At 29.8% G+C, this 14,968-nt stretch overlaps 1 protein-coding gene across 19 annotated transcripts in view; it reads left to right on the plus strand.

Annotated features, from left to right (window-relative positions):
* LOC127734275 (myosin-10-like) overlaps positions 1–14,968 on the plus strand; it is an 81,757-nt gene that overhangs the window by 54,431 nt on the left and 12,358 nt on the right. For 9 of the 19 annotated variants that reach the window (XM_052244045.1, XM_052244056.1, XM_052244050.1 and 6 more), the window contains 12 exons: positions 1,738–1,796; positions 2,389–2,516; positions 2,905–3,082; positions 4,407–4,445; positions 6,067–6,187; positions 6,708–6,749; positions 9,873–10,015; positions 10,527–10,586; positions 11,147–11,173; positions 12,976–13,004; positions 14,413–14,435; positions 14,781–14,901. In XM_052244045.1, the coding sequence (XP_052100005.1) occupies positions 1,738–1,796; positions 2,389–2,516; positions 2,905–3,082; positions 4,407–4,445; positions 6,067–6,187; positions 6,708–6,749; positions 9,873–10,015; positions 10,527–10,586; positions 11,147–11,173; positions 12,976–13,004; positions 14,413–14,435; positions 14,781–14,901 (970 nt within the window). Of the gene's footprint in view, positions 1–1,737; positions 1,797–2,388; positions 2,517–2,904; positions 3,083–4,406; positions 4,446–5,108; positions 5,139–6,066; positions 6,188–6,707; positions 6,750–9,872; positions 10,016–10,526; positions 10,587–11,146; positions 11,174–12,975; positions 13,005–14,412; positions 14,436–14,780; positions 14,902–14,968 lie in introns of all 19 variants that reach the window. The other 10 variants (XM_052244051.1, XM_052244065.1, XM_052244046.1 and 7 more) reach the window with 9 other exon arrangements.

Consider the following 14,968-nt stretch of genomic DNA (forward strand, 5'->3'; position numbering starts at 1 on the left):
TATAGAAAATCAACCGTTTCACGATAAAAAAATGAACAGATAAATGTAAACTTACTTTTAGAAAGATTTTATTTAATTTCCTAGCGAGCAACACCATCACAAATGTCCATCTTGATCTCTGGCGTTGTTCAAAATAAAATTGACGTCGCAATTTCAATTGTGACTTCAATCACGTGCAGCCCATGTTTTATTGGAATTAGAGCATGGCTTTGTTTCCAAAGAGAAAGAAGAACGTCATATTAGAATACCCTACATTATTAAACACATTATTCTGACTACAATCTGATCCGTCTTTGATCTTATTCCTTTGTGCCTTGTGCTTGGTTGGGATGCTGCACAGAAGCATTCAGTTTAAACTTGTCAGGGATTAGCCAATGATCTTTCACATAAGACAAGAGTACACTACAACTCCAGTTAGAAATACTAGTACTTACCCCTAACCTAGAAGAAAGATGACTGCCTTCATTATCTATGCTAGTGGAGTACTCCTGTAGCTCGTTGGTAGATTGGTGGCTTACTGTACTAGGGGCCCTGGGTTCAAACCCTGACTGGAACAGTGGTAATTTTGGAAGGATAAGCATGCTCTTCTGTCATGTTTGGTTTTCAAACAGAAAAAAAAACATGAGTTGAGTATGGGTTTGATGTTGGATATAGTCATTATGGTGTAATGACTCTTGAGGTTGGGGAAGTATAGTCCTTTTTCCACTGACCTAAAATGCTCTCCATTAGCTGCAATAGAGAAGTATTCCTTTAGCTCAGTTGGTAGATTGTTGGCTTATTTTGCCAAGGTCATGGATTTGAACCCAGGCTGATACAGCTGGAATATTGCCATAAAAACATGCTCTACTGTTCCAGATACTAATGATTACATCTTAGATAGTGCCAAGAGTTCACATAAAATTACCTTATGTTTATTATTGTCCCAACTCTTTATTTTATATCATATCATTTTTATCTACTCTATTTCCCTTAATTTTTTCAGTGGCATCCTATAAGATATGTCTTATCCCTCATGTTAACTCTTAGCATTTTTCTGCTGATGAAAACCTATGTTTAAAAGCTAGAAAAGTATATAAGATATATGCATCTATATACATACTCCCTGTATCTTATGCAATATTGTGTCTTAATTTGACTAAATTTTCCTTTCTAAATGTTAACTTTATAATAAAATATTATAGTAGAATTTCATGTCAAATATGTACTTTTATTAAGATTATCATGCTATCTCACTATTACTTCTTGTAATCTTTTATTTTCAGAGTAAAAAAAATAAATAGTAAATGAAAGTTTACAATTTCAGTAATAACTTCAGCAATATTTTTTGAAAAAATACAATAGTTATGCTTCTAAAGATCATACTATTGAAACTTTGTTTAAACTTGGCATTCTATTGTAATTGCAATGAAATTAAATCGACAATTGAAGATGTAAATGCCTCTTTTTCTTTAGAAAATTTTCAATTATATTTGTGAAGATATAACACTTATACTTTTGGAAGACCTTCCAGTTTCATTCAGGTTTTTAATTTGTCATGAAAATCTGTATATTGAATCTACAACAGGTACCAAGTAATATTTGTTTAGAACAGGGAACCATTTCAACACCAATAAAGTTATTTTTTGATTACAAGAAACAGTGTTAAATAAAGCAGAATAATATTTTTAAAAAGATTATTCTGTTTATTTTGAAATTTTGTGAATAGAATTGATGTATCAAATGACTTTGTATTTTTAGGAAAATTTAGAAATGAAGGAAGCAATGGTCAGTTCTGCACCAAAGATAGAAGTAGAAAGGTTTGGATAGTTTTAATTCACATTGTTTATGTTGATCTACTTTAGGTTGAATTACACCCATTGAACTTAAAAAATTGTAATTCGATAAGTTACTGGACAAATTAGCTTTCATTATGCTTGACATCAAATTAACAGAATAATGGCCATTTGAGTCAAGGGCTTTAATGAACAAATGTACTTTTTATGCTTTATTTTTCTTGTGACTTTAGGTTTGTTGTTGATTTATATAAGTAATGGTATCATAATGAGATAAACATAAATTTTTTGTTTTTTTTTTATTTGAGAAAATAACGGACCTTGTTTACATTTGTCAGGGTCATGGTGACTTTTTCATGTTTTCCAAGACACATCTAATTTTACATGAGTAGTTGTAGTATTTTAGGCAAGTTTTTAATGCATGTAGTATTCAGTCTATAGGATTTGACCTATTCATATTTACCATTTTAGACTGATTGGATAATATCACCAATATTGCAAAAGATGACAAATCATATTTAAAGATTATGAATATATTAGCGTATTTGGCTTTGAAGATGTATTATAATGTGTTGTTATAATATTTGTTTGAAGGATAGACTTTTTTATATTTCAGACTAAGACAAGAAAGAGATCAGCTGGAAGATGAATGTGAACAGTTACGTAGAGAGAAAGATAGTTTACAAACAAGACATGAAGAATATGTCAAAGATTATGGTCCTGAGGGAGAGGTATCTTATCAAGGTATAGAATTTTGAAATGAGTTCATTATATATAGTATTATCAATGGAAATAATCTGTGGATTTTTGTTAGCATTCCTCAGAGTTGCACCCTTTCCCAAACAATCATTTTGAAAAAATGCAAAATTCCCCATAATAATCAAATTACAACAATTACAACAATTCAATGAAAGTATATCTTATATAAACAACATGGATGACTTTGATAATCTTCTAACTAATCTTTTAAACAAATTTTTAAAACAGTTTCTAATATGGTAATTTCAGGATAATGCCAAAATATACCATATTATATTGACATCCAATATTTAGGATTTTACTTGGTATGACTATTAGAATCATTATGGTACCATAAGCATGACAACTAATGTATTTGATAACTTATTTACAGAAAAAATCAAAGTCCAAAAACTGAACAGAGAAAAAGAAGATTTAGAAAAACAAGTAGCTCTAATCAATGGCCAACTACTGTTGGTGGAATCTAGTAAGAAAAGATTGGATGAGGTTGTTGAAGATTTACAAACAGAAATTGTACATTTAAGAAAAGAATTAGAAGAGGCTGAAAAACAGTATGTATTAACAACAGTCTTCATTACAAATATATACTTTTAATTATCTTTTTAAAAGTTATAATATTCTCTTTTATCCTGCAATCAGCCAACTATTGTACAAATCACAGGTACGCAAATATATTTTTGTATTATTTGTATGGTATCACTATGAAATCTCCTGTTATCCTGTTTTCATGTAGAGTGAATGGTAATGTTAAAATAAATGCTTACGCCACAGTTCATTTTGGGGTCCTCTTTGGGATCCTTGTTTTAGCCGTGTAGATTTCTAACAAATTCGATAATAAAAAATTAACTTAACAATAGTGTGTCTAGGTTTAATTGCAGGATAAAAACCAATATACATACATAATGTTGAAAAATATGAAATTTTTTTGTACTTGATACTAAACAGGAGTTTACTTTAGCTTTTCTTCTTGTTATTAAAGCTAGTACAACTAAGTTTTATATTTGCCAACAATAAACATTTATTGTACATCTCTATTATTATTAACTTAACCTTTTAAAGTTGAACCCTTTCTACCCCTTCTCTTTCAATTTTGTACCAACAATACATTCAGATTAAATGGCATTAAAATATTGAATGGTTTCAAAAGAAGGATGAAATAAACTTATTAAATAATTCCTAAAATGATAATAAAGACAACAACACCCATCAATTACTGCATGGTAAGAGTTTATTCTGGTCGACATGTTTCGCCAACAAGCGTGGCGTCTCCAGGACAATATTACATATGAAATCAAACAGTTAAGTACAAATTTGGTGGTTCATGCGGTTCGCCGGAAGTAATGTTACAATAATGGTTGTTATAGATATAAATAGAAAGTGAAAATGAAATAAGAATTTAGTTAAGTTAAAAGTGAAAGTTAGTCAATAAAGTTATTAACGATGTGGTTAGCTGCTATTCACACACGTCTGTGTAGTTATTCTCATGGAGGTTTCTAGTGGTATTGTTGTAGAAATGATGAAAGTAGATCATAAAATGGTCAATTCATTTCCAAATTGGACAACACCTCACTGGTCATTCCGTACCAATTCAACTGGCTTTGCTCTGAGGGAGGTACTGCTTCCAATTGTGTCGGGAATAGTGTGTAAATAATTCCTAGTTTAAACATTCCTGTGATCCTCATTTATTATGATTTATTTATCAATTCAGTCCTGTAATTCTAAATAATTTATTTGAATTATCTCCCTTGTTTCCTGCAGTAAAATGTTTGCGTATGTATTACAGCTAGTTCAAGACTTACTTTGTCTTTTTTGTTGACACAGCATCAATTTTAGTTGCTGCACAAACATGTTCATTTCATTGTAAAATTATTTTAGAATAGTACAATTACGACAACATTGTCAGAGTCAAATTCGGTGAGAACTGTGGAATGGTTAACTTATTTTTAACTAAAGTTTAGCTTGAATAATTGTATTGATATGGAATTGTGAATGGTTAAGGTTATACATAATTCTTATTTTTAATACTTTTATGGTTTACATATTAATAAACAGTGAAACTTAATAACTAACTTCATTTGCTGAAACTTAATGGAACAATTGAAAAGCATTCTAAATTTAATGATAAAGGAAAAAAAAGACCTTTTGATTTAATATAGAAATGAGGAGAAGTGGTGTGTGTGATTGCCAATGAGACAACTATCCACCAGAGTGAAAATGAAGTGGTAGTAATGAACTGTAATCCGTTTGAATTAACTTTGATTGTCCTTTCTTTATGTCATAGCTTTTGAATGTTAGTTATACACTGTATTAACAAAATGTGCTCATTTTTCATAATTTGCTAGATTTTGTAGATTACAAACATTGTGGAGTATAGGTTTTTACTGCAAAAACTATACATTTAATTTGCTAACCAAATATTTTTGTTTTCAGTCCTATGTGAGTTTGATGTGGCAAGATATTTTGTAATTTAAAGCACATGCCAAACTTTAGGTTTTGAAGCAGTATAAATGATCACTGGTATTGCATGACTTAGATGGTTTTGATTGTGTTAATATACTTTATTTTCTGTGCTTTAAGGGAAGCTCTGAGGATATATCATGGTGCAAGGTATTGGATTATGTCCCCTGTCCTTCAAATAGACTTGTGTTTTTATATTCAGAAATTATATATATTCATTTAGTATATTCTTTATCTCTCAGAGTTCTTAATATTTATTTATTAGTACAAGTAGAATTATATTTCTGTAATTGAACTTTTTAAAATAGCCGTTTTTGTAAATGGCACTTTGATTCTGGTCTGAAATGCCAGTAGCTTATTGGAATCCATCACTGTAGAAGTTAATAGCTTTTCTTCAAGCAAATGAGATTTCATGTACAATGGTCGACATAAATAAATTAAAAATTGACCTAAAAAGATATTAGATATCATATATTATCAGTATAATGGAAATAATTTTAGATTTTATCTAATTAATTTTCCTTCCAAAAATGTTCCTTCCATTCCAAACAAATTTCAAGATTTAGCTTATTGAAGTAATAATATTTACACAAGTCTTTTTGAATATAGATAACTCCCTTGCACCTTTCCATTGTGTGATATAGGCATCCTGTATGACAGATCAATATAACTCTTGAGGAATGGTGTGATTTTCACAGTGTGTTTTAGTTTTATTCATCATTTGGATGTGTAACAAGTGCATAGAAATTTTTTCCCATTTTTTACAACCCCAAAATTGACACACACAAGGGACACATTTCCAAAAGTTTTATCGTAAATACCAGTTTGCATGAAATTGTTATTGAAATTTATTACAATTTTTTACAGGCTTTATATTCTGTTCAATAGTTTTAATTTATTGATAAGTTTAGCTGTACTGTTCTTGATAAAATGATATGCAATTTACAAAAAATATTTATGAAAGTTTGATGTGTAGATTTTAACAAAATATGATACATACTATAATTATAAACAATTTTACAAAACATGTTACATTTGTATCTTCTTAATTTATTGTGTGCATTTGTTTTGTTATCAGACCAGTAAGTGGACCAGAAGTTGACCACCTTCAGTCAGAGATTGAGGCCTTAAGGGAGGAGCTTGAAAAAACACAAAGAGAAAAGAACAAGAAAGATACACTAATCAGAAGCCTGAAAGACGTAAGCTACATTTATGAATGGTTTTCAGGATATCTTGTGTCTTATATCTACAGTCTGTACTTGCTTCTTTCATGTTCTGTCTATATGTTGCTTAACTTGAGTTTTCCCTTATATATATATTTGTATAGATTGTCATTATCATTCCTGTGTTATACTTATGTATTTGGAGAAGTGTAAACTGTAGGTAATGTTATGAAATGTTACATATGCAAATTTTGTACCTTAAATGATGTGTCAATTTCTAAAAGTATCAGTATGTTTTACAGGATAATTATTTGTTATCAGATTTCTAAGCAATACACAAAATATGCAATCAAGGAGGATTTAGGTTTATTTAACAAGAGATCTTTGCTTTCTCAATAGACATATAGAACCATGTGATCTACACAGTCACACCAAGGTGTTGTTTGGATATTTGTCTTGAAATTAAATCTAAACCTTATATTTGGATATATATTCTGATAAGTATTTTTTGTACCTTATTTTATGTATTGTTTACTGTTTCCTGATTTTCTGTCAGGACCTTGAGGACACAAGAACTAAACAACCCCATCAAATAAGAGTAAGTAGTTGGTTGTCATGGTAACCATTGGTTTCTTTGGTTTCTCTTTAGCGATGTATCAAAGTTGATGGTAGTTTATTGGGTAGTGATCAGTGCACCTTAAGCGCAATTTATAATTATTTTTTTTTTAGAATTTTCTTTTACCTTTTTAAAAATGGTATAAAAGTAGCAAAGTTATTTTTAGTGTAAATGGTTGTTGTCACATGCACGTATGCATAATTCACAATCATTTCTATCGTTAATAAACTGAGAAGTGATGTTGATATACTATTCAAACTATAGTAACATATATAATTCATGACATTTTAATGATATTAACAGTTAATGGAAAATAAGGGATTTTGGGTGATGGATCATTCATATCTATTTCATAGACAGGCGCATTGTGTATACTTCATCTTCATACTTGTTACAGGAAATAAAAGATTGTTTGATGTTGAAATCAAAATTTCTCAGGAGGAAAAGTTTTTAAGCAGTTTTGCTTAAGGTTTGTCTTGCTTGATGAAAAAAGTTTGATTTAAGCAGAGTTGCCTTAGATTTGTCTTGCCTGATCAGAATGGTTTTACTTAAGCAGGTTTGCCTGGGATTTGTCTTTACTGATAAGAAAAGTTTTGCTTAAGCAGGTTTGCCTAAGACTTGTCTTGACTGATCAGAAAAGTTTAATGAAGCAGGTTTTCCTAAGATTTTTCTTGCCCAATGAAGAAAGTTTTACTTAAGCTGATTTGCCTAAGATTTGTTCTGCCTGATCAGAAAAGTTTCACTAAGCAGGTTTACCTAAGATTTGTCTTGCCTGATCAGGAAAGTTTCATTTAAACAGGTGTGCCCAAGACTTGTCTTGTCTGATCAAAACAGTTTTAAGCAGGTTTGCTCAAGACTTGTTTTGATTGATCAGAAAAGTTTTACTTAAGCAGGTTTGCCTAAGATTTGTCTTGCCTGGTCAATTTTGATTTCAATAGCTTATAAGCTTGGTAATCATTTCTGTAATAATCTGATTAGATTTGATAAGTGGAAAGATGATTGATCGATTGATTTTTAGTGATTTAACGCAACTTTAGCACCATTGGCTATTTTGTGCGGCCAGTTTTTATTGGTGGAGAAACCAGAGTGCCTGGAGAAAACCTCTGACCTTTGGTTGGAAGATTGGAAATCCTAGTCAATTAAGATTGGAGTCGGAATTCACCTGCCACTTGCTGGGCTAGAACTCACAACCTCAGTCTTGACACGCTATGTTACAGTAGTAAAACTACTTAGTCCACTCGGCTCCTGAGGCCCCTGTAAGTGCAAAGAAAATATATAGATAATGTGCTTGTCTTCACAATAAAACAAAGAATAAATTTTTTCATTTAGTACCATTTTCTCTTTCATAATGCACATGATCATTGCACTAAAACTGTTTATCACTTTGATGCATTGCATATATTGCTACTCATAATACATTTCAAGGGATACTCAAACAAAATAATCAGGAAATTCTCTTGTTTTCATGCTTCTAAGATGTGCTAATATTAATGGATATTTTTTTTCAGTTTATTTTCAGAGTATGGAAACAGAGAATTTCCTTCTATTTTTTTCAAATAATTCATACATTCTTTATTATAACAAATTCATACCTGTGGATTGAGGTTTATAATAACTCATATGTGATTCCTTTATTGTTTGCTGTGGAATATTTTTATCCATCCAATTAAATTTGTGTATTTTTTCAACTTTCATCTATTATTTACATATATTATGCATGGTTTGGTGAAATTTTACCTGTAACATATCATTTAATTTATTTTTGATTGGTGAAAAATATTTACTTACTCTGTTTGAATAAAGAACAAAATACAAATTTGAAATATGAAATTGAGGTGTTCTGAAATTAAACTTACATCAGCATCTAGTCAACCAGTTAGAACAATGTGTGATACTTTTTCATGAAGTTGAGACCATAGGATTATCTTTCAATGCTTTACTAACAATTAATTTTGAGTATTAATTGTTAGATGGATAACTAAATGTTTTCAGCTCATACATATCTGTCTCTCCCTCATATAGTTTTACCCAATTCCCTCCTTCCGTCTTTCTGAAATCAAACAGTTGAACAGAGCTTTTTTGTTATTGTTGCATATCTGTAGCTGATTTTTGATACATCAGTGTATAATGATGACTTGCAGATCTAGTTTGCATTTGTTCCTGTGAACCTACTTTTTATGATTAGGTTGCAGGTGGGGGAATTCTTGTCCTACCAACACATCTAGTTTAATTTCGGCCTACTTACTGGTATGTTACAGATCTTTATAAGAATTTATTTGGGATATTTTAAAGAATTTGTTACTCTTAACAAACGAAAATATTATTTTATATTTTTTTAGTTAATGATTAAAATGCTTGGTGGCCTTGGGCTGTTTACTGCTCTTTGATCGGGTTGTTGTCTCTTTGACATATTCCCCATTTCCATTCTCAATTTTATTTATAAAGGTTCTATGCTTTTGCAAATTTTCTATGTTAAATTTAGTTTTTATAAACTTAATTTTACATAGAAAAATGTGATTTTATTAAAAGAACTATAAGAGCATGATCAGAAAAGCTGCCATATTAAGCAGACTGATATGATTTTGATTGAGAAATGGTAGGTTTTTAATTAAGCATGCTTGGTAACTTGAAATGATTTTCTTTAGAAGGACAGTCAACGGGATGAAATTTACATGGTTAAATCCATTTATAACTTGTATATATTCTGAAATCAATGCTTTGGAAATTTGTGTTTTTTCATCATTTTTTACCACTTCTTATTCTTAGCCAGACTGAAACTTTTGAAAAATCACCAAAATTTATATATATTTATAGATTAAATTGTATTTAGAAGCACATGTTCATATCAGATATGCCCTATTTATTAGACAATATTTAATTTCATCATATTGTTCCTGTTTAATTCTCAACTACCTCTTTGCAAGAAAACTCAAAATCCAAAGTTTTGAAATGTTAAAAAGATAACTATTGTCAACAGAATGTTATAGATCTTCTTCAACTGGTCAACAGTCTGACTCTGTTTTCCTATTCAATGATATAACAAACACATGATTTCAGTTGAAAATAATTGAATATAAAATTCAGAATAATCTGGTTTATTTATAGGAATCCTTAGATGATGTTGGTTCAGAATTAACTGAGGTCAAAGGTGAACTTCATAAGTTGATTGGTGTGATACAAGATAAAGACAGAAATATTGAAACCTTGGAAACAGAACTGAAGTTATCTAAAGAAAACCTTAACAGGAAGTAAGTGATTTGTCCTTTAAACAGAGAGTTACTTCCCTGGACACTGATTTAAGTCATACATGAAGCGGATTACACAATCCGAGTCCAGACAGAGAAAAAACCGGTAACTGTTTTCCGAGTTCTGAGCACTGGCCATTGACAAATACCCTCTTAAAGACATCTAAACAATTACCGTATATTTATTTTACATGATCAAATCCTAATATCCAGCTGTGCAAGGCACAGACTTTAAGAATTTTCAATCCCTGATGGCTGCCAGACATATTATTTGATTCTGATTGGTTAATTTAAAAAAAATCTTTGCCTCTGAAACTAACAGCAAAATGTTTAAAATATTAAGAGAGGTTGATGGAATCAAAACCATTGTAACTAATGTCAGAATTTTATCTTCTCTTGAGCAATTAAGGGGGTAATTTGACATGTGAGTGATTCAGGTTCATTGCAGATCAAATGGTAGTTTGGATACCTTTATAGCAGCTATATCTGTAATAAGAATATAATTTTTTTACAGAGAGAGAGCTATCAGTGAAATGAGGGGGATGGGTAGTGACTCTGATGACAGATCCCTAGGGTAAGCTTTTAGAAAGTCAACCATTTCTATTGCCTTCATTTTCTGTACAAAATGAATAGATACTGATACAAAAAATGTGAATTATTATCATTTATACATGTTATCTTTTTGCTCCATTCTGTGTTAAAGATAAATTATCAAGATTTTTCTTAAAAGAATATTTCCTTGTCATGTTCTAACTCTGCAAATGGTAGATAAATAAAGATATGATAGAGATTCTGATATATGAAATACTTGCCACTGGACATTAAACAAGCAAAAATCAATCAATCAGATTCAGATATCATGGTTTATGTGATGTCTTTAAATGCCATTCAGAACTAGATGTAAATTTAAAATATTATCTATAAAATACTAATTAAATAATTATTATAAGAATATGGAAAAGGTAATATTTATGTCTGTGTGGCGCCAGCCTTCCTTTTAATTTTTTATTGTCTTTTTACAGCTTCATTTTATTGTTCTTGCCCTGTTTTTGAAGTTTTAACAGAAAACTTACAGTATTAGTAATAAACATTTGTCCTAAGTTTGCTTTATTTTGTACTAATGTTTTATTTTAGGAGAGCAGGAAGATCTAGAATTCCCAGGTCTATTTAGTTTCACTTTTACACAATTTATATATTACCAACACGAAGATAGTTCTGGAGTGTTTTTTTATCATTTGCAGTTTCTTGTTTTTTTTTCTATCATTCATGTTTTAATCTAGATATATCTATCAATTAATTTGAAATAATTTTTCTATTGGATACTTCTTTGACATTTATTTTATCTGTTATTCTCTCTTTGCTTAGTTTTGACTAAAAAGGCTATTATTTTTGACTAATAAAACTATTAGTTTTGACTAAAAAGAATATTAAAAGAAGGACTAGTTTTGCTTTCATAATTTGAACAATTTGATAAGCAAGCATCTTTTAGCAAAGTAATCATGTGTGATGTTAGCTACTGATGAAAGAAATGTTATGGAAAAATCATTGAAAATATATGTTGCCTTGGAAGAACAAACATTTACAAGTAGGGCATATTTTTCTTCTCGTGTCATTGTACAATATAAGAATTTTTCTAATTCAGTTTAAGTTAAGAATGGGAAAGTAAGGAATTTTTTTAATCATCAACCACCATCTAAAAATATTATATATCAAATGGTGGCACTCAATACCTGGTCATGCTGATTGCATATCATGTACATGTAAAATATTGAAAAACTGCCTATAAAATTACTCATATACAACTAAATTCTCGATAAACTCTTAATTTAAATAATACTCTGTTCAAGTCATTTTTCCTCATTTATTTGTGGAGTGAATAAAGCACAGTTTTTTTCCCTCCCCACTTACAATCAGTTTACATAACAGTATTACTATTAGTCTGTGATCCCAACATTATCAAGCAACCCAATGTCTGTTTTGTTATGTTTGTCATGTGTCCTCATATCCTTAGTGTTTGTTCATTGCCATCCTTCATCCATATGTTCATTATGTGTGCACATGGGATCTCATGTGTTTTTTCATCCATAATACATACATACACAGTTGGTGCATAGATTTGTGTGAAATGGAGTGATGATCAATAGAACATATAATATGGTATCCTGTATTTTGACAAAGATCTAAATTTTCAGTTTAATACAAGGGAGGGAGTAGAGTATTTAATTAATTGGTTTTATGTTTTGCAATATTTCTTTACAAAGCCTATTTATTTTCATTACTTGTGGTATTCTGATTTAATATAGATAGAGCACAGAGTTTGTAGTAGTAGTTTAAACTTGATGACTTTAATATAGTTTCTGTCTAATGAATAGATTAGACTTTTCTGCTACAGTTTAGGAAATTGAGAATAATTTGGAAAAGATTAATTTCAGTGAATGATAAATGTATGTAGTAAGACTAAGGGACATGCATTTTTCTGAAATATTCAGTGACAATTTTTATTAAAACAACAAAATATACTAGGATCTGGTTGAACACCATTCATAAAAGTGACATGTTCAGGTAAAAAAAAATGATATATCGTTGATATGTAAACCCAATGGAAGTACATGTTGGTCATAAAAAAAAATGTTTCTTTGATCAAATTCTAAGATTTAAAGTGAAAAATGAAATTTCAAAATGTAACCACTAAATGTTATCACTTTTATTTTAAATTGACTCAGTAATACAAAAAAATCCACCATAAACACATAACATTGTCGTCCATAGTTGTTAAAAAACTTCTTCACAAAGTAATTACAGCAATAACTAGAAATAGAAATTAATGAGTGCAATGAAGTAAGAGCCAAATTTTTTAGTGATTTGCTAGTGATACAATGTAGCATGTATGTGTGATAAACAGATATTACTTGGAACTTGATATACATTTTTTATTTAATCCTCATTTTATTTCTTTTTTGCAGACGTTCAGAAGATGGTAAGACAGAAAAAGGTAGTGTGTTTAACCATGCTAGATCTCTCATGTTTGTTTCTCCAGCGAAAGTAATGTACAAATTATAGTATGGCAAAAAAACTGACAAAATACATTTGAAATCTGAAACATACATTGCATTTACCGTAGCTATCTCTCTGATAGAATGACAAAAAGGAAACTAAACATGAGAAAATTATCCTATCTATACCATATAGGGTAAATATTATGAATAATTATCCTTTCTTATGAAAAAACAGACTGGCATAAGTATGTTAGAATAATCTCAGGAATACTTCCTGTTTAAAGACTATTAATTCATTTAATTTGTGCCGTCCTTGAAGAATGTAATAAATAATTTCTATCTTTAAAAAAATAAATGTTTTTATAGTACTCAGTTTGTTAGAATCTACTTTCTCCCTGAAGAGAAAGAAAGTAAAAAGAATATTTTATAGGATAAGGTTAATTAGAATTTATGTAATAATAAATTTCAAAAACTTAAGATTTACAACAGTTGGAGAAACAAACATGAAATATTTTAATCACTTATAAAGTATAACTCCTTTATATATACTTCATTTTCTGACAATGAATTGTTGATATAATGAAGTAATTCAGTGTTGTCAAGTTAAAACTTGGGTTATATTTATTCCTTTTTTCACCATAATTAGAAATAAACTAAATTTTGACAAAGAGGAAACTATTTGCTTCCATATTTAATGCTGAAATTAGCATTTTATTCTTATATTAGCAAAAATGTGTGTTTTAGTATTATTGCATGCTAGAATGGTTTATTTGCAAGTAAAATAAAAGCAGTGTATGTGTGAATTTGTGGGTTGCTAATATGTGTCGGAGAGTGATATAAACAGTCTCAGTGTACTTTTGTGGATGTTATTGATAGCTTCTTTTTGTGGTAAAAAATTAATAAAAACATAATCTTACTAAAACAAGCATGCGTGAGTGAGTGGTAGGGACTGGCTATAGTTAAACTGATATGAATAAGAAAGAATGCTTGTCTTAATTCTGAAAATAGTAATGTAGGATTTATATAAGAGAATATGCAGCATGCAATGTATTTAAGTATTTATCATGTTTGGTATTTATTTTCTATTTAGGGCTATTCCATTAAAATGTATGTGGGAGGGTAGGAAGGGACTTTCAAAATATCCCTACAACCAAGAACCATTTTTTAGATAATTTTGCATAATGGTAATAGAGGCATACTGAAAAAGACCCATGACCCACATTCAATAATTAAACTTCCCTTCCTACCCTCCCACACACATTTTAATGGAATAGCCCTTAGATGATGGTGTTAATTGCATTTTCTACTTATAAAATAAAATCAGTATGTTTTTTTTTCAAAATTAAACCAGACAGTGATTTAATAAGTAGTTATTAGAACTAAAACTTTGTATTAAATCTACAGGTACTATTTTGAGACCAGATAAGGTAACATTTTTCACAATTTTATTGGTTAGGATTAGAGGAAAAGAATCATTACTTTTCATTCCGAATGGTGTTTTTATTTTCTTTAACAATGAAATGGTAAAACTGCATTTGTGAAAGTTTAATATCAAACTGATGGCATCAACTCTTCAACTGCAGGGCTGTTATTCCTTAAATATTAAATACATAAAATGGAAATGTCACAGAATATGGAACAACAATTTATAACAGGCGGCTAAAGATAAAACATACATTTCCACACATACTGTGGCATGACAACTTTTAGGGGTCTCTTGACTTTTTAGGTTTATTATTGAATATGAAGTATCCTTATGGACATTGTTTTAGGGAAAAGAAAGTGAGATTGTTAAACGACTAAAACCAGCAGATTCATTCATGAAACTGCATAAGGAACTTTATGGTATAGATAGTACTGGTTCTTATGGAACCAAATATTTCTCTAAGTATAGTAAGTACTACAGAATTGTAGCATTGTATTGGTGCTTCTGCCTTAAAGACTGGTCAATTTCTGATAT

This window comes from Mytilus californianus, unplaced genomic scaffold, assembly GCF_021869535.1.
Source record: "Mytilus californianus isolate M0D057914Y unplaced genomic scaffold, xbMytCali1.0.p SCAF_3, whole genome shotgun sequence".
Lineage (NCBI taxonomy): Eukaryota > Metazoa > Mollusca > Bivalvia > Mytilida > Mytilidae > Mytilus > Mytilus californianus.